At 50.8% G+C, this 18117-nt stretch overlaps 1 protein-coding gene across 6 annotated transcripts in view; it reads left to right on the top strand.

Annotated features, from left to right (window-relative positions):
* The window catches only part of EPS15L1 (epidermal growth factor receptor pathway substrate 15 like 1), a 94835-nt gene that overhangs the window by 44824 nt on the left and 31894 nt on the right, over positions 1-18117 (top strand). For all 6 annotated transcript variants that reach the window (XM_080802501.1, XM_080802504.1, XM_080802502.1 and 3 more), the window contains exons 11-18: positions 296-452; positions 1006-1091; positions 1586-1658; positions 8401-8562; positions 9393-9590; positions 11097-11261; positions 15933-16056; positions 16997-17047. In XM_080802501.1, the coding sequence (XP_080658627.1) occupies positions 296-452; positions 1006-1091; positions 1586-1658; positions 8401-8562; positions 9393-9590; positions 11097-11261; positions 15933-16056; positions 16997-17047 (1016 nt within the window). The remainder of the gene's footprint in view (positions 1-295; positions 453-1005; positions 1092-1585; positions 1659-8400; positions 8563-9392; positions 9591-11096; positions 11262-15932; positions 16057-16996; positions 17048-18117) is intronic.

The raw sequence follows: 18117 nt of genomic DNA on the forward strand, positions 1-18117 counted from the left end.
ATGGGGCTCAATCTCAGGACTCCGGGATCATGACCTAAGCCGAAGTCAGATGCTTAACCCACTGAGCCACCCAGGTGCCTCCTTAACCAGACTTTGGGCATGGTGCTCAGGTGGGGGGCGTCGGGACTGCTGTCCAGGAGCGGGATGTTCAGTAGGAAAGGAGTTGCCGTTGTGCCCCATTGTTTGTATTGTCACTGTTCATTTCCTCCAAGGATGGGTTCTGTGATTTGTACTTAGCATGCTGGGCCAAATTCTTGCTTCTGATGTGTAATTAGCATCTGCGCGTTTCTCCCAGGGCCCTGGCTGATACGAGGCAAACGGGGAAGTTAAGTAAAGACCAGTTTGCATTAGCTATGTACTTCATTCAGCAGAAGGTCAGTAAAGGCATCGACCCCCCTCAAGTTCTGTCACCGGACATGGTCCCGCCCTCAGAGAGAGGCACTCCCATCCCGGTGAGTACTGCCAGCCAAACCGCGGTCCTGTTTCCCGCAGCCTGCCACCAGGTGGCGGCAGTGGCCCATGTGAGCAGACCCGTGCCCTGCTGTCCGTGCTTACCTTGATCTGGCCCCAGCTTTCACCAGGGGCCAGGGGTGGGTCTGGGCCACTGGGACAGTTTTCCAGGCTGGGTACTGGCCCTTTTGCTGCTGTGAATTGGAGATACCATGATCGTATCCCTCATCTTAGGACCTACTAGTACGTGCTGGGCAGTGAGGTCAGCTTGTGAAGATCCAGAGTCACATACTCTACCAGTTGAGCCAGCCAGGCGCCCCTCAGTTTGTCAGCCTTTTTTTTTTTTTTTTTAAAGGGAGGGAAGGGGCAGAGGGAGAGGAAGAAAGAGAATCTTGAGCAGGCTCCATGCCCAGTGTGGAGCCCGACGTTGAGCTCAATCTCGCAACCCCGAGATCATGACCCGAGCCCAAATCAAGTCAGATGCTTAACTGACTGAGCCACCCAGGCGCCCCTCAGCTTGACAATTTTTAATTCTGTATCTGAATTTGGTTCCAGGACGGTTCAAGTTCTCTCGGATCAGGAGAATTTACTGGTGTGAAGGAACTTGATGATATCAGTCAGGAGATCGCCCAGTTACAAAGGTGTGTTAAAGCTCCTTCCCCTGAGAATCTGAATCTCACACCAGCCCTATCCCTGCTTATACCACAAGTACCAGAGACTTGTGAGACATGCGGCAAGTTGGCCATCACAGGTCCGTACAGCAGAGATGAAGGGCTGCACACTCCCCTGAGTTCCTGAATTGACTTAATGAGCTTGGGTGGTGATGTCTGCAGTAGTCAGTGTGGGCTGGGGGGGGGGGGTCTCAGGCAGGTTGTTGCTCGGCAGCCCCAGGCCGTGCCCCCTGACCTCAGGAAGGCCTTGCTCTCCCTCAGCACACAAAACGGCTGAGTCTCAGGTGGCAAGTTAATGGCTTAGGACTGACAGCTAAACTGAGAGAGTCACTGGGCGCCAGCTGAGCTGGGTTCTGTGCGTAAGGACGGAATTGGGCGTTGAGAAGTCAGTGCCAAGAGAATGCACCATGGCCATAGTCATGCTGTCATCATCTGTGCTTTCCTGAAATCTTTTCAATGGCCAGAGAGAAGTACTCCCTGGAACAAGACATTAGAGAAAAGGAAGAGGCAATCAGACAGAAAAGCAACGAAGTACAGGTAAGCACAGTGCTCACCCTGGGCAAATGAGCTGTCCCACACAGTGACTACCGGGCCCATCAGTGGGGGCGGGGCAAGGGAAAGCTAGCTTCTGGGGGGCTTCCACCTGAGACTTTTAAGCTTCCTTTAACCACAGACAGGGCCTGCTTGCTTTCTCTCTTTCAGTTGAGCTATTGATTCACATCACTGAAAATTTGCTCCTTTAGAGCATACAATTCAGTGATTTTTAGCATATTCAGTATGTCGCTTAACTGTCCCCTCCATCTAGTAGTTTCCATCACCCCAAAAAGAAACTCCACGACCATGAGCCCTCACCCCCCCATTGCCCCTCCCCAGTCCTGGGCAACTACTAATCTGCTGTCTCTCTAGATATGCCTGTTCTGGATGTTAGATGTGAGGCCTTTTGTGTCTGGCTTTTTCCACTCAAGTCTCAGTGTTAGAGGTTTAGACGGTGGTTGCTAACCTATTCTCAGGACAGTCCTGCTTCCTGGAGTGTCTCCTAGCAGGTGGTGGTGATGCAGAGACCAGGAGTCTGACTGCTGGGCTCAAATCTCGTTCTCCTTAGCTGTGTGACCTTGGGCAAGTTACTTAACGTCTCTGGGTCTCATATGACACTGATAATGACTGTTCTGCTTTCCTGAGCTATGGGGCTGGAAGATGGGGTCTGGCCTTTGCTCAGCACACACTCAGGGCCCTCCCTGCTCTTCTCATCATTGGAGCAGAGGGGAGTCTGCACCAGGAGCAAGGGGTCCCACAGTGTCTCGGGTCTGAGTGGATAGAGAGGGCGCTGCCCCTGTTAGGACACAAGAGGTGGCTCTGGCACCCTGAGAGCAAGCACTAGGAGTGCTGCTGGGACTGGTGGTCTCTGCGAGGACTTTGAGTGTCCTGAGCTCAGAGCTGGGCAGGGGAGAGGAGCACGGCCGAGTGGTCAGGGTCCGGCTCCACCTCAGTGAGCTCACCTGAGTGACCTGGACTGGTGGCTCAGCCTCCTAGCTTCCATCTCTCCCGCCGGCACCAAGGGTCGGTGTATGGGCTGTTCACAGAGCCTAGAGCAGTGGCTGGCTGCCATGTGCGCTGTGAGAGTGGCCGGTTCTTTCTGGGCCACCTCCGAGGGCGTGGACCGGAGCCAGGGGAAGTAAGTAGCGTTGACTCCGTTGGGCTCTCGAGGTGCTGGGCAGCCCTCCCCTGCACCACCCACACAGGGACTGGGACAGACACATGTACTAGGAGGATGGCACGTTCTGCCCTCTGTGGGACGTGTCACATCTGTCGTGGCTGTGGTCTGCAGGTGAGGTGGGGTGGATGTGCCCGCCCTGCTCACCGGTTCACGCTATGCAGTGTCCAGTGTCCAGACCCTTCTTTCCTTCCCTGGCTTTTCTGTGCATGTCAGCAGTGAGGACTGGGCTGTAGGTGGTCTCCTGGAATGTTTTGGATTGGAAAGCAAGGACCAGGCTACCTCTGACAGGAAGGGCTTTTTGCTCAAATGAGCTGCTTCAGTTATAAGACCACCTTGCAGGCGAAGTGACTTTATTTCTCTGAAAGCCCCCACAGTACTTTCCTGCTGTCATTTTATTCTCTCTGAGGCCTCTGATTTCCACCCGTGTCCTGGAATTGATCCCTCAGACGCAGAGCCCACCCCCACCCCTCCGCCACCTGCATCCCCTCAGCCTCCATCCTGTTAGTCCTGTGGTGTGGCGGAGCTGGCCTCCTCTTCCCTCGTGCCTGGGCTGGGCCCAGCCAGTGACACGGGTATGTGGCCAGTTCTCCCTTCCTATTGTATCGGGGTTGCCTTGAACATGTTGTGGTTTACATTCTGGTCCCTGAAGATCTGGGTGCTCTGATGGCCTTTAACTGCCCAGGAAGCCAGTCACCAGGTCTCTGGTGCCTGCTCTGGGCAATTCTGAGGAAGATGTCAGGTCTTTGCAGTGACTCATTCTGACATCTGAAGGTACTGTCCCTCCGGTCTGCGGCAGGCGCAGCCAGGCCACCTGGAGCCCTGGCTGGTGGGCTCTGATGGCACATACCTGCAACCTTGGAGGTGCTGGCGTCCTTGTGTGCCCCGACAACCCCCCAGAGCTTGGAGGGAGCCCCATGCCAGCCTGTTCCGGGGGGGCCTCTTCTGCGAGCAGGCCAGGCCGGGGCTCTGCTGGAGTGCTTGATGGCAGCTTTTTGGTCCTAGACAGAATGCTGTATTTTTTTAAAGTTCCTCTGTGAAAACCAGGTTTGGCTTTGGTTCCTGCCACCTTTCCCCAGTGGGTCTCACCGGGAGATCACTTGGCACAGTCTGTGGGTCAGGGCTCCGTGTGCGGTACGAGTCCTTTGTCCTCAGGTCCGTTTATGTTTGGTTTTAGGCAGTGGAAGCTTCAGCTTCAGCCCCCCTGGTCCTGTTCCCAGGACACCCCTTCCCCGTCCTCTCTGGGGGTCTCTTGCCTCCGTTTCCATTGCAGTTGATCTGCTGAGCACCTGTAGTGTCTTTGCCTGCTTTTTTGTTTTGTGACAACAGCTTTTACTGAGCTAGAACTCATAGACCACACCATCCATCCACTTAAAGTGCCTAATTAATGGTGTTTAGTGTCAGCTCAGGGTCGTACATCCATCACCACTGCTAGTTTGTCAACATTTCCCTCCGAAAGGAAGCCCCGTCCCCATTAGCAGTCCCCATTTCCCTCCCCAGCCCCTGGCGACCACTTATCTGCTTCCTGTCTCTGGATTTACCTGATCTGCACCTTGTGTGGTGATGGAGTCCTACATGGTGTGGCCTCTGTGTGTGGCTTCCTTCACTCCTCCAGTGTTTTCAAGGTTCATCCACGCTGTAGCGTGCATGTCAGTGCGTCATTCATTTTCGGGTCTGAGTGAGGCTCCATGGTGTGGCCGGACCACATTCTGTTTGTCTTCAGCTGTTGATGGATATTTGGGTTCTTTGACTTTGAGGCTATTGCAAATGACGTCACTATGAACGTTCATGTACAAGTCACATGGACATAGGATCTCACTTCTGTTGGGTCTGTTACCCAGGAGTGGAATGGCTGGGTCATATGGTAACTCTGTGTAACCTTTTGAGGAACCATCGTACTGTTTTCCAGTGTGGCTGCACCATTTTACATTCCAGCCTGTAATGTATAAGGGTTCCTGTGTCTCCATATCCTCGCCAACACTTCTTTCCCATTTTTTATTTTGGCCTTCCTAGTGGGTATGGAGTGGTATCTCATTGCCCTTAATGCTTTCCCTAATGATGTTGAGCGTCTTTTCATGTGCTCATTGGCCATTTGTGTAGCTTCTTTGGAGAAATGTCAGTTCGGACCCTTTGACCATTTTTAACTTGGCTTGTCTTTCAATAGGTGAGTTGTAAGAGTTCTTGATAGTTTCTAGATACAAGTTCGGATTGTGATTTACAAGCAGTGTGAGTTGTCTTTAGTTTCTTTTCTTTTTTTTTCTTTTTTTTTTTTAGATTTTATTTATTTGACAGAGTGAGATCACAAGTAGGCAGAGAGAGAGAGGGGGAAGCAGGCTCCCTGCTGAGCAGAGAGCCCGACGTGGGGCCTGATCCCAGGACCCTAAGATCATGACCTGAGCTGAAGGCAGAGGCTTAACCCACTGAGTCACCCAGGCGCCCCTGTCTTTACTTTCTTGATGGTGTCCTTTGAAGCACAACAGTTTTTTTTTTTTTGTTTTGTTTTGTTTTTTTTTAAAGATTTATTTATTTATTTGTCAGAGAGAGAGAGAGAGGAGCGAGAGTGAGCACAGGCAGACAGAGTGGCAGGCAGAGGCAGAGGGAGAAGCAGGCTCCCTGCTGAGCAAGGAGCCCTATGTGGGACTCGATCCCAGGACGCTGGGATCATGACCTGAGCCGAAGGCAGCTGCTTAACCAACTGAGCCACCCAGGCGTCCCGAAGCACAATAGTTTTAAATTTTAGTGAAGTCCAGTTTATTCCTTTTTTTCTCCTGCTCTTGCCTTTGATGTCCTATCTTGGAACTCACTGCCAAATTCAGGGTCATAGAGATTTACTCTGTGTTTTCTTCTAAAATTTTACTGTTTTAGCTCTTACATTTAGATCTTTGATCTGTTTTTAGTTAATTTTTGCCTATGCTGTGAGGCAGGGGTCTGACTTCATTCTTCGGCATGCGGAGATCCGGTTGTCGCAGCACCGTTTGTTGAAGAAACTATTCTTTCTCCATTGAATGGTCTTGGCACCCCTGTTGGATATCACTTGGCCAGCGATGTGTGTGACCTTGTTTCTGGACTCTCACTTCTATCCCACTGATCTACCTACATTTCTCCTTATGTCAGTACCGCACTGTCTTGATGGCTGTAGCTTCTTAGAAGCATACCTCATTTTCTTGGGCTTCACTTGATTGTGCTTTGCGGATATGGTGTGGTTTTTTGTTTTTGTTTTACAGATCGAAGGTTTGTGGCAACTGTGTGTCAAGCAAATTTACCAGCGCCATTTTCCTGGTAGCATTTGCTCACTTTGTGTCTCTTTGTCCCATTTTGGTATTTTTTGCAATCTTCCAAACTTTCTCATTATTGTTACATATGTTATGGTGATCTGTGGTCAGAGATTATGACTCACTGAAAGCTCAGATGATGGTTAGCAATTTTTAGCAATAAAGCATGATTTTATTTTAGGTGTATACATTTATTTTTAGACATAATGCTGGTGTATACTTAATAGGTTGTAGTACAGTGTAAACATACTTTTATATGCACTGGGAAACTAAAAACTTCTTTTGACTTGCTTTATCGTGATACTTGCTTATTGCAGTGATTTGGAACCAAACCCACGATATATCTGAGATATGTCTGTTATAAATTTTGAAATTGAAAAGCACGAGTCCTACTTTTTTCTTCTTTTTCAAGATTGTTTTGGCTATTCCAAGGCCCTTGTGTTCCCTAATGAAATTTGGCATCACCTTGTCAGTTTCTGCACCGAAGGCAGCTGGGGATTCCAGTGGTCAAGTTTGCATTGTGTTTATAGGTTGTCTGGGTTATTTCTGTGTTCTCTTTGCTTAGATACCTTCCCCATTCTGACCCAGCTCCCATCCTAACCATAAGCTGGTGGGTCTTTGTACCTGTGGGGCTCTTTGATTCCTCCTTTTTCTTTATAAAATGAGGCTCAGATTCCTTGGTACCCTAGGCTGTTGGCCACCCGGTGTCCCAGGCCACCACACTGGGCCTGACGCTCCTCCCTGCTTCATCTCCTTCTCCTCTGTCAACTTTTCTTCCCTCAGATGTGGTAGACCCATGTCCTAGACTCCCTCCCACCAGTCTCTTCTCTTCCCCAAACTTGTCAGACTGAGGATCTGCTTCCTGAATTAAAGGTCAAGGGCAGGGAGACTGGGGAGCTGTCTAGAGAGGAGAGAGCCATGACATTTTTATCCTCAAGGCAGAGAGGAAATGCTGTGTCTGCTTTGGGTTTTTTCCTAAAATGGCACCAGCAATCCATAGCCTAGGCCTGCCCTGGGGATCGGCCTCACCATCTCCGTGTTCCTGTACCCTCAGGGTCCCCTCAGATCTTTCCCTTACTTTGGTTCCCATGGCCACCATCTAACCTAGTTCCGGGTCCCCTCCCTGCTCCCTTGGTCAGCACCCCGAGGCTTCCATATCCTCTGCCCCACCCATCTGTGATTTCATTTGGTAAGACCTTTGCCTGGTTGAAAATCAAAAGGCGTGAAGCTTCCTGCCCTCCCCTTCACCACCTCAGAGATGCAGTTCATTAGCTCCCATGAGGCCTTCCAGGAAGGTCATGTGCATGTTTTAGGAGAGAGATTCGTGCACATTCTCTCCTTCCTGTTTGCACGAATACCAGAATGTGAAGCACACATGTGCTCTGCCACGTGCTTTGTTTGTTTCACGTTGTAACTCAGAGCATGAGCTTAGGGCAAGAGTGCACCACAGTTGTCAGCCAGGCCCGTCTGGTGGAAATTTACATGGTTTACAGGTTTTGCTGTCACACACTGTGTGTGGTCACACCTGTCGTACACCTCTAAGGTGCTTTTCCTAGAGGTGTCATAGTCGGGTCCCAGGGTCAACTTGAGCGACACTGCCAGTTTGGAGGAGCGTTAGCGGTGGAGAATCGTCGTGTCCCAAGCCCATACTTGAATGTCCTGCCCCAGAAGTGAGTGCAGTCTCTTTGGCGTGGCCCTCCTTCCTTTGGCTCGAGTTGGAGCCCATTACCACCTTCCCCACCTTGAGCCCCCTGCTGCCCCCCCACTGTCCCAGCTCCCCGCACCACTGGGCTCCTTTCCTTCTGGCTCTTCCCCTGGCTGCTGCCTGCTTGTCCTTCGGGTCCACCCTAAGAGGTGCTCCCATGGGCATCCCTTCCGCCCTTGCAGCGTCAGTCTGGCCTCCCCGTGCCCCCAAGTCCACTCAGCAGCACCCATGCATTCTCTTGGTTCCATTCCTCCCAGTTTATTTGTGTTTGGGTGATGCCTCTCCTCTCTCCACTCCGACCATGTCACTGGGCAGCTCTTGCTGGGACACAGCCACTGTCCTGGCCCCTGGCCTCTCCTAGGCCATCAGTACATATTTGCCGAGGAAGTTAGTGAGAGACCTCAAGCCACAGGCACCAAGCTGAGGTGCGCACATTCCAGCAGGTGCACACAGGGTGCCTGCCGGGCGCAGACTCGGGGCACAGGCGCTGCTGTAGGATGTCCTGGGGGCTCCAGCGCAGGCTAAGCCCTCGTTACCTGGATGTGCCCCCTTCTCCTTCATCTCAAGTAAAGTGACGTGACCCTTCCCTAGGAGTTACAAAATGATTTAGACCGGGAAACAAGCAGTTTGCAAGAGCTAGAAGCTCAGAAACAGGACGCCCAGGACCGCCTTGACGAAATGGATCAGCAGAAGGCCAAGCTCCGAGACATGCTGAGCGATGTGAGGCAGAAGTGCCAGGACGAGACTCAGATGGTGAGTCTCACCTCCAGCACTGTGGGGGGCACTTCCTGCGGCCCTCTTGGAGCTCACGATGCCCTTGAAACACAGGGCTGAGACCCCTTCCTGCGCTAATAGAGCTGCCGGACATACCAATTGAAAAAGCGACCAAGCATCTGTGGCCTGACCTCAGTCTTGCCCACCAAGCCACAGGGTGAACGGCCTCGGTCCCCACTAACCTGTGTCTGTGGACCCCTTACCCTGACCTGTGCCTCCAAGCACAGGGGACTGGCACGCCCCTCTCCCTGCTCTGCCATCTTCACTGCTCCTTATAGACCCGGGGGGCTGCAGCCTCCAGGGATTGTAAAGCCCTGTGTCCCCCTCTGAAGCCTCATACAGGGATGTTTAGCCCCTGGGGGACGATGGCCTGTGCTTACCCCAGGTCTCATTCTTCCTTATTCCAAATTGACCTTCTGCCTGTTACGCGGCTGCGAGCATGTCTGCCTTGTTGTTTCTCTCCGTCTTGCGAGTGGAGAGGACCCTGGAAGGAGGCCAGGTGTCCGGCCATCGGGCTGGTGTCTGCCTCACTGGCTAGCTCCTTCCAACACTGTGAATTAAGAATTCTCCCTCGGGGCACCTGGGTGGCTCAGTCGATTGAGCGTCCAAGTCTTTGTTTCGGCTCAGATTGTGACCTTGGGGCCATGACATGGAGCACCACATCAGGCTCTGTGCTCAGCGTGGAGTCTGCTTGTCCCTCTCCCTTGGCTTCTCCCCCACGCTCGTGCACATGCTCTCACTCTGAAATAAATAAAATCTTTAAAAAAAAAAAAAGAATTCTCCATCAATCATATTTCATCTCATTTCAGATTTCCTCATTGAAGACCCAAATCCAATCTCAAGAATCTGACCTCAAGTCCCAGGAAGATGACTTGAACCGGGCCAAGTCTGAGCTGAACCGATTGCAGCAGGAAGAAACCCAGCTGGAGCAGAGCATTCAGGCCGGGAAAGTTCAGCTGGAAACCATCATCAAGTCCCTGAAATCGACACAAGACGAAATCAACCAGGTACCTTGCTGAGGGCAGGTCCCCACTTCTGCTGGCCATGGCCAGGTCTTCTGGGGTCTTCCGGCATGTGGAGTAGCTCCGGTGACCGGTCCTGTCGCTGTGTGTGATCAGCCTATGTTGGTCTGCACCTGTGCCGAGGCCACTTGTTTCCTTTACTGTCACCTACCTCGTTTATGTTAGGTTCTCTTCTGAGAGGCTGTCGTCGTGGCCTGGAGGGTGAGCACCCAGAATCCTCCAGCGTGTGCCACCATCGTGCTGTCTTTGGCCCAGTGGCGGTTTGCTTTGCCTCGCCATCCTTCCACTTCCCCACCTGAGCGAGTGCCATTTTGGGGGAACGGGCAGTGTCTGCGTGAGGACTTATAAAGCTCCTTTGAAGAGAGTCTTGGGTACAGAAATGCCTTCACCAATGTGGTTCTCAGACAAGCAGGAGGGACAGAGCCTGAGACTAGTTTGAGCACCTCTCCATTCCCATGCAGTTTGCGGATTGGCACATGGAGGAGGCCCCACCCTGTGATGAGCCTCACCCCATGCGGGGTCCTTTTCCAGTTCTTCAAGCTGTTTGGGCACCCCATCCTTCTCCTGTGCCGGTGTGAAGGTCCCGAGGCCTGCAGCGGCGGCTCCCCAGCAGAAGGAGGGCTCCTCTCCTGCTCCCCTGTATGCTGTGGCCCTGGGGTGTCCCACCTGTGGGGTGGGGATGATGCTCGAGTTCAGCAGTGCCGGAGTGGCTCGTCGTGCTTCCTTTCTTGACTAGCTCCATCTCTCGCTCCTTTTGCCGGGTTATAGACAAAAGTTGATCACATGCTGGGGGTTTAATACCCTCTGTTGTATTTCATTCTTCAAGTTTTTTTTTTTTTTTAATTTATTTGACAGACAGAGATCACAAGTAGGCAGAAAGGCAGGCAGAGGGAGAGGGGGAAGCAGGCTCCCTGCCGAGCAGAGAGCCCATTGTGGGGCTCGATCCCAGGACCCCGGGATTGTGAACTGAGCTGAAGGCAGAGGCTTAACCCACTGAGCCACCCAGGCGCCCCTCATTCTTAATGAATAGGTTTAGTATTGTCTTAAGACCTTTTTCCTTTGAGCAGTAAGAGTTTGTACAAGGTGGTTAGGAACCGAGACGTGAGTGTGTGTTAGTAATAATAACAGTGACGTTCACTGCTGCTTATTAACACAAACGGGGTAATAAAAACCCCATGAAGGAAAATGTCAGCAGTCTCTGGGAACAGATTGTGAATCTGGATTTTACCAATTTCAGTTTGTTCAGAATTGACAAACATCTCTTTGAACACAGGCCTCCCTCAGGGGCTGGGGATACAGAGAGGCCTCATGGGGTGGCGGAAAGGACCTCATTCTGGTTTACAAGTGGTCTCGCTTCTTGTAAACTCTGTAGGCGAGTAATTCAGTTTCCCATTTGAATCACTCGGGTTTGGGCATTAGGAGAAAAAAATATGTCTTGCCTGACACTTTCCCCCTAAACCCCGTGTGATGTCGGCCATCTTTGTTGTGTAGGCAAGAAACAAGCTTTCCCAGCTGCACGAGAGCCACCAGGAAGCCCACAGGACCCTGGAGCAGTACGACGAGGCGCTCGACGGGGCCCACGGTGCCAGCCTGACCAACTTAGCCGACCTGAGCGAGGGGGTCTCCCTGACAGAGAGGGGCGGTTTTGGAGCCATGGTAAAGGTCGAATAAATGTATTCCAGTCCTGGGATTAGGTCCCACGTTGAGGTCAGAGAATGCCCGGCTTGCCAGATCCGGCGCTTGCCAGCCTGGAGTCTTCCCAAATGCGGGGTGTTTCTTGTGTCTGCTGCTGCTTTGTGTGTCCCACAGGCCCTGCAGCCCAGCGTACGTGGCTGTGTTCCAGCCTTGCTTCCGAGACAAGGCAAAGGATAGGCCTGAATCCTTTGTAAACCAGTGTTTAAAGACCTTCATCTCCGGTGGGCCGACAACCCACGTTCGGAGGGCTTCCCAAACTTAACCAAAATTGAATCAAGCTCTCACACATTGTGAAACCCTATATCCTACTAGTTGGGGGGATCAGAGTGTGTGTGTGTGTGTGTGTGTATTCGCACAAGGAGCACCTTGAAAATCGAATGTATTGCTGAAGATCAAGAAAAGTGACAACCCATTTGAGGCACTGCTGTTTGACCTATGAACTGGCCTCTCTCTCGCAATTTTGTTTATGCTGAAAACCTCGGCACCTTACGACCCTAGGGGTCCTGATCAAGGGCCAAAGGACTGTTGGCCTCTTAGGTTCCTGCGGACTCAAATCCAGCCAGTGTTACTGTTTTCTCAGATTGTCCTGTCCCCCGTTCCCGCCAGAGCCTGCTGTTGTGGCCCTGAGCCCCAGCGGTTCCACTTTAGTCTGGCTGAGGAGAGCATCTGCGCTCCTGAGGGAGCCTGTGGGATGCGGTTGGTCTTCATGGTTTGGTTGTGCTGTGCTTCCAGAGCCTTTCACTGCTCGGTCCTGCTGCCCCCGCATCCAGGACTCCTCCTTCGAGCCCTCCTTCTGCTCCTGGCCCCACTGGCTTCGTGGATTCCTTTTCCTTCCTGTAATAACACAGCTCCTCTCTCTCTCTCCACTAAGACTTAGCCCTTCATGTTCATTTCCTGACGCGTTTCTTTCCTCAGTAGCTGAGTGCTCAGTCCCAGGAATTTCTGGGGAAGCTTACGCCTCCTTCCCTGAGGCACTTAGAAGACGCTGTTGGTGCTCTCCTCTGTCTCCTGTCTCTGGCCCTTGCTCCTTCCCTCTGCTGTTCACAGGTTCCTTTTTGTCATGGAATTTAAACGGGGGAATTCCATCTCTGCCCTGGGGCCCATCGTCGGCTTGATTGTCTGAAGTTAGACGAGGAACATCCAGTCTTGTTAAACGTGTGAGGCAGAGCTGCCCGCTTGGCTGTCCGGCTGTCTCCGTCTCAGCTTCGTGACCCTGCTTTCCCTTTCCCCGTCTCGCCTTGGTCCCTTGCACAGCTTGGCCTTGTCCCGTTTCATCTTAGTTCACTGCACAGCTCACTCTCAAGCCCTTTTATAGGTTTGAATAAGATCGGTTTGCTTGGATAGAAAGTTGGCAGCGAAGCAGCGGTTTGCAAGGGTCAGGGATTCCCCTCCTCTCCCCTCCCCTCCCTGATTTTTAATCTTTCCTCATTTTCATTCATCTTGTAAGCGGGGCAAAGTTTACATGATAGTCAACTCATCCTGGAATGTCGACGTCAGATATGTTACATAGAAACGTGCAACCAGTGTCTGAAAGAAAATCTATATTTATCTTGTACAAATACAGTTTTTAAAGCATTTTTCGGTTTGTTTCCTTTTTTAAATAAACACTTCGAAGAGAGCTTTTTGTTTACTCTTGAATATTTCAGGACTGCTTCACAGAGCTCTTCGTTCTCTTTGAGGTGGGCACGAGTGAAGGGTTTGATCCCCTGAAAGTAGTGTAACCAGGGAGGTGTATCTAGAATTTTCTAAGGCTGTACAGTTCTACTAAAGTTACTAACTTTAGTGTTAAGCTCATACCATGTTACTTTGTCCAAGAGACTGATGTAAAAAGCCAGATTTATTTCTTGTCTGTCATCTGTTGTTGAGAATAGTGTCCTTGCCCTTGAAGACAGCACCCCACCGACCTGTGTAGTAGAGAGAAGGTAGTAGTAAATCATCCCAGACTTCAGCCTCGCCGAGAACTCATCGTTGGGTCATCTGTTGCATCCAGCCCCGCTGGCGTGCTGGAGCCATATTTTCTTGACTTTCCAGAGCTGATTATTAAATAGGAATTTTGTAACCTGATTGTACAACTTTTGGTAACTTGGATTCAGCTACGGTGGGTGTATTTACACCATGAGAAATGGCAGAAGCTACCAATCATTTTTTAATTTTTTTCTCAGCTGGTTCACCAGCACACCACTGTCCAGCTCCCATGCAAAGGGAGGGAAAGTCACAGAAACTCCTTTCAGGGTGTCACATCTATATTTTAACAAGTGGAGAATTAAGACTAGTTATTGAACTAGTTTGAAGTGTTTTACTTCTGCGGAGGGATCGGTCTTCCGCCCAGAGCTTGTCTGCCGCACTTGTGTCTCCCAAGTGGCAGATGGCCCAGTTCTCGTTGGTAAGTGGTCAGTGGGTGGTGGAGTTTATGGCATCTGTGCACCAGGGGAAATCTCATTTTCTGCTCTGAATCCGTGAAGTGGAATCAGAACCACTGGTGGTTACCTTCCACACACGAGTCCTCCCAGGGTCTCTTAGGCTTCTCCTTTGAAGGAGAGGGAACGATTGCTGCCTTAGGCAAATCATTGCTCCTGAGACAAGATTGCAGACCTGGCTTTCAGTTCAGGGGGCTCGCAGCCGGAGCCCCTAGAATCACAGGCTGCTCTCTGCCATCCTCTCCTTTTATTTGCCGGGCTTCCAAGTGATGATCGAAACCATTAAGAAAAAACAAACCCAACAAAACCCACCAACTTGTAAATCAATGCTATTAAAAACTAAGTAGAAGCTTCCAGTCTGAGACCAAGCTGTCGTTCTTAATGCACACCTATATCCAGGTCATCATCTCTCTCTGTTCTTCTTCTGGAACTGATACATTCCACCCCTCATGGTACAGGGCGAGGGGTTGATTTTCCATCTTGGCCTCCCAGCTCCTTTAGATTAGGACCTCTCCCTCACCATTCTCTGTGTCTGAGAGTCCCATCAGACGCTTGCTGGTGCATGCGTTGTGCAGGTGTTAGCACCGAGCTGTCCTTAGCCAACTGCATGCTTCCGCCAGCCACGGCGCTTGCCGACACCTGTGCTTACTTGCCTAAGAGCCCTGCTTGGTTTCCCCACCTTGGGAAGCCCTGTGGTTGGAGGGTGCAGATAATCTTTCCCAGGTAAGAAAAACCCTTCCGTATTCAATCAGAGGGCAGGGGTGTTGGTCATCCCCAGCCCAGGGCTTCTCATTGGCCCAGTGCCTCTGAGAGCCATCCTGCCTCCCAAAGTCACCCAGCCCAGAGTGCTAGGAGCCTTGTTCAGGAGTCTTCTTTTGGTACCTTTGACGTCATTGCCCTGCAACCATTGTCTGTATTTTCACGGAAGCCCCAGCTCTCTAATTATTTGGCTTTGGAATAATGGATGTTTGCCAGCCCTGCGGGTGCCAACACATCTGCCAGATTCAGTGAGGATGTTGTGCTTGTTCATATCACAGCGAAACCTTCGTGTTTTCACTGAGGGTGTGTCTTTATTAACCAAAATACACTCACTGTTTCTAAACGAAGTGCATTGTTCCCGTGTAGATTACACCCTCCCCCTGCAACATTTGGGCCATTTTCCACCATAAAAATGTGGTCTTCAAAAGCAAATCTTTTTTTTTTCTTCTGGTTTAAACATGCCTGTTTGTTTCTAGAAATAAGCACTTTTTAAAATACATGCAAAGTGCCGAGCGTGTACGCTCTAGTAGTTCCAACTGCAAGAGCGGCCCATTTCCTCCCGAGATGTAAGCAGCCAGCATGTTTCTTGGTGCAGAAAGAGCATTTTAAAACATGCCCACATAGGTAGATGTTCTGTGAGAAGAAGACGACTGAGGGAGGCCACACTTTTGAATGAGGCCCATGCTGTCATTGTTGAATGGCTTGTTAGGTTTTCTTACTGACGTTTCCAAAATGCCACTGTTTTCTGACTTAGTGATTTTTTTTTCTATAAGAAAAACTTCTCATTGTAAGAAAATACACATAACATTGAATTGATCATCTGAACCATGCCTCGGTATATTCACATCATGCAGCTAAACTCCAGAACATTCTCATACCCACTAAAAGCCCCGTCCTGCTGCCCCGTCCCCTGGCACCCACCGCTCTACTTTCTGTCTCTGTAATCTGACTCCCCTGGGGACCTCCTATAAAGTGACCCTGTCACACAGCACTTGTCTTTTCATGATGGGCTTGTTTCACTCAGCATGATGTCCTCAAGGGTCAGTGATATTCCCTTGTGTGTTTACATACTACATCCGGTGTATCTGTTCGTCCATCGGTGGGCGAGTTTGTTCAAGTTGCTTCCACTCAAGTTTTAAATAAACTTCTATTTTGCAAGAGTGGTGGACTTACAGGAAAACTTAAAAGTAGTACAGTAAGTTCCCACATGCCTCACACCCAGCTTCCCCTATCATTAACACCTTGTCCCCGCGAATGAACATTTGTCACCACAAATATACTAGTGTCGACATGTCACTATGAACCAACGTCCACATTTCTTCGATGGCTTTTTAAATTGTTCTCTGTAGGGTCCCACTGCTTGAAGGAGAAATATGCAGGTTGGGTAGGGAATTCTGTACTTTGCTTTAAATTTGAAATAATAAAATTCCTGTCCTGTCTCTTCACAAAATTATAGGACGATCCTTTCAAAAATAAAGCCTTGTTATTTAGCAACAATGCCCAAGAGTTGCATCCGGATCCTTTCCAGGCCGAAGACCCCTTCAAATCCGACCCATTTAAAGGAGCTGATCCCTTCAAAGGTATCTCGCTCAGTGCACACTCGGTCATTAGAGGGCTGTTTGCTTTATGTCCGATGGCTAGAATGGTTGCAAGATAGCACCTTCCGGAATGGAGGGGGAAGGGAGTTCTTGGAGCCTCCTGGGCCGCCTGAGCGTTTCGCCTCAGCTGGTTCACTACAGAGCTGAGGCGTTGGCATGTGGTGGAAGAGCCGAGCTCCCAGCTCCCAGTGAGGTGTGCCCACGTTCAAGGGCAGCTGGCTCCACCCTTAACCTCTGCATGCCTCCGTTCCAGCCTCCGCTAGGGGTGGTAAATTCTCCCTCCCTCGCTGGCGGGATCCATAAGACAATCAGATGGGAACTACCCAGTGAAGGACAGATCCCCACGTAAGTCTGAGGTCTTCATGTGACACGTTTACCCAGAGCCACGCACAAGTTGAGAATAACTAAGAAGACTTCTAGAAATAAGTTTTCCTCAGTTTCTCTGTTTTTTCAGAGTAGGAAGCCCGAAAGCCTTCCAGGAAGGCTGTCTGTACATTCCTGAGCAAAGTGCTGGGGCAGGGGAGGGCAGTGGGGTGTACCTTTCCAGTGTCATGTCAGATGTGGGATCAAAGCTCCGCACGTGCGAGAGTGGAATCGGCAGCTCCTCAGCTGAGGTGTGGGGAGCTCACTGTCGCTCCGGGCTGCCTGTGGGTTGAGGCCTGGGGCCGCCCCAGAGTCCTGTGTTGTCACACTTGCGGGAGGTGAGAGGGAGATGAGACACAAGCGTCAAGCATGGCGAGGAGGAGGGGGTGAATTCTGGCTCACTCCACATTATCCCCGCCTCCAGCCCATGTCGAGTGCCAACATTTCTATATGAACACCCCGACTCAGAAAAGCTGCCTCGGCCAGTGACTGCTCCCACTTGGATATGCCAGAGCCCTTTCTGCCGCAGAGCTAAACATTCCTCTCTCCTCTAACCTAGGTGACCCGTTCCAGAATGACCCCTTCGCAGAACAACAGACGGCTTCGGCAGGTAAAAGCCTTTGTTGAAAAGACTTTATTTTCTCATGGACTCAATTTCAAACTATTTCCAGTCCTAATTCAAGTTGAGGGAAATGGAAAAGCAGCCGCCTGCCAGGCCTATGACAGGGCAGCAGGGGCCTTAGAGTCTGAGGAAGGCCTGGCAGTGACATTACACTCCCCTTCACGGTCAGGCGCCCCTTCTTGCCAACCTCACCACGGCAAGAGAAGCAGAACGAGAAAAGGAGCTCCCAGGGGCCAGGCGATTTTTTTAGATGTGCCCACAGCAGCTTGGTCCCTTGTGCCCACTTGTGTTGCCTGTGGTAGCATCAGGGGTCCCTGTATAGCGCCTGCCCGAAACGTGGCTTCGGTCTATGGGTGCCAGGGGTAATGACGGCGGCAGTGATAGCATGTTCTGGGAAGGACGGCTATCTGCACTGCCTGGAAGCCTAGTGTCTCATTCCGTCCTGGTGACAGCGGCTTTGCCCCGTGTCCATTCACCGTGCTTGTACCCCGCACTCCAGGGGAAGGAACACACTGCGGGTGCGGTGTTGCAATCCTGCTACCTGGTTATTTATCGACTTCTGTATTTCTCTTTATTTTTTGACTGAGGTGAAATTCATACAACACAAAATTCACCATTTTAAAGCGACAATTTAGTGGCATTTGTTACATTTATAACATACAACCACCACCTCTGTGTAGTTCTAGAACATTTCCATCCTCTAAACAGAAGCCTCATCCCATAGGTAGTCACGCCCCTTTCCCCCTCCCCCAGCCCCTGGCAACCACCAACCTGCTTTTTGTCTCTGGATTTAGCCATGTTTTTATGATTAAAATCAGCTTGGTTGGCGGGTGTAATTTACACACAACAAAATTCACCAATTTTAAGTGTATAATTAGATAAGTCTTGGTAAATGTGTGCACTTGTGTAAGATGAAGAACATCTCCATCATCCCAGAAGGTTCCCTAGTGCCTCCTACCTCCCACCCCCAGGCCCCTGGCAATCACTGACCTGCTTTCTGCATTATGGTTTTTTCCTTTTGTAGATTTTCATATAAATGGCATCAGCTATGTGTTCTT

The sequence above is a fragment of the Martes martes genome, assembly GCF_963455335.1.
Source record: "Martes martes genome assembly, chromosome: 1".
Classification (NCBI taxonomy): Eukaryota; Metazoa; Chordata; class Mammalia; order Carnivora; family Mustelidae; genus Martes; species Martes martes.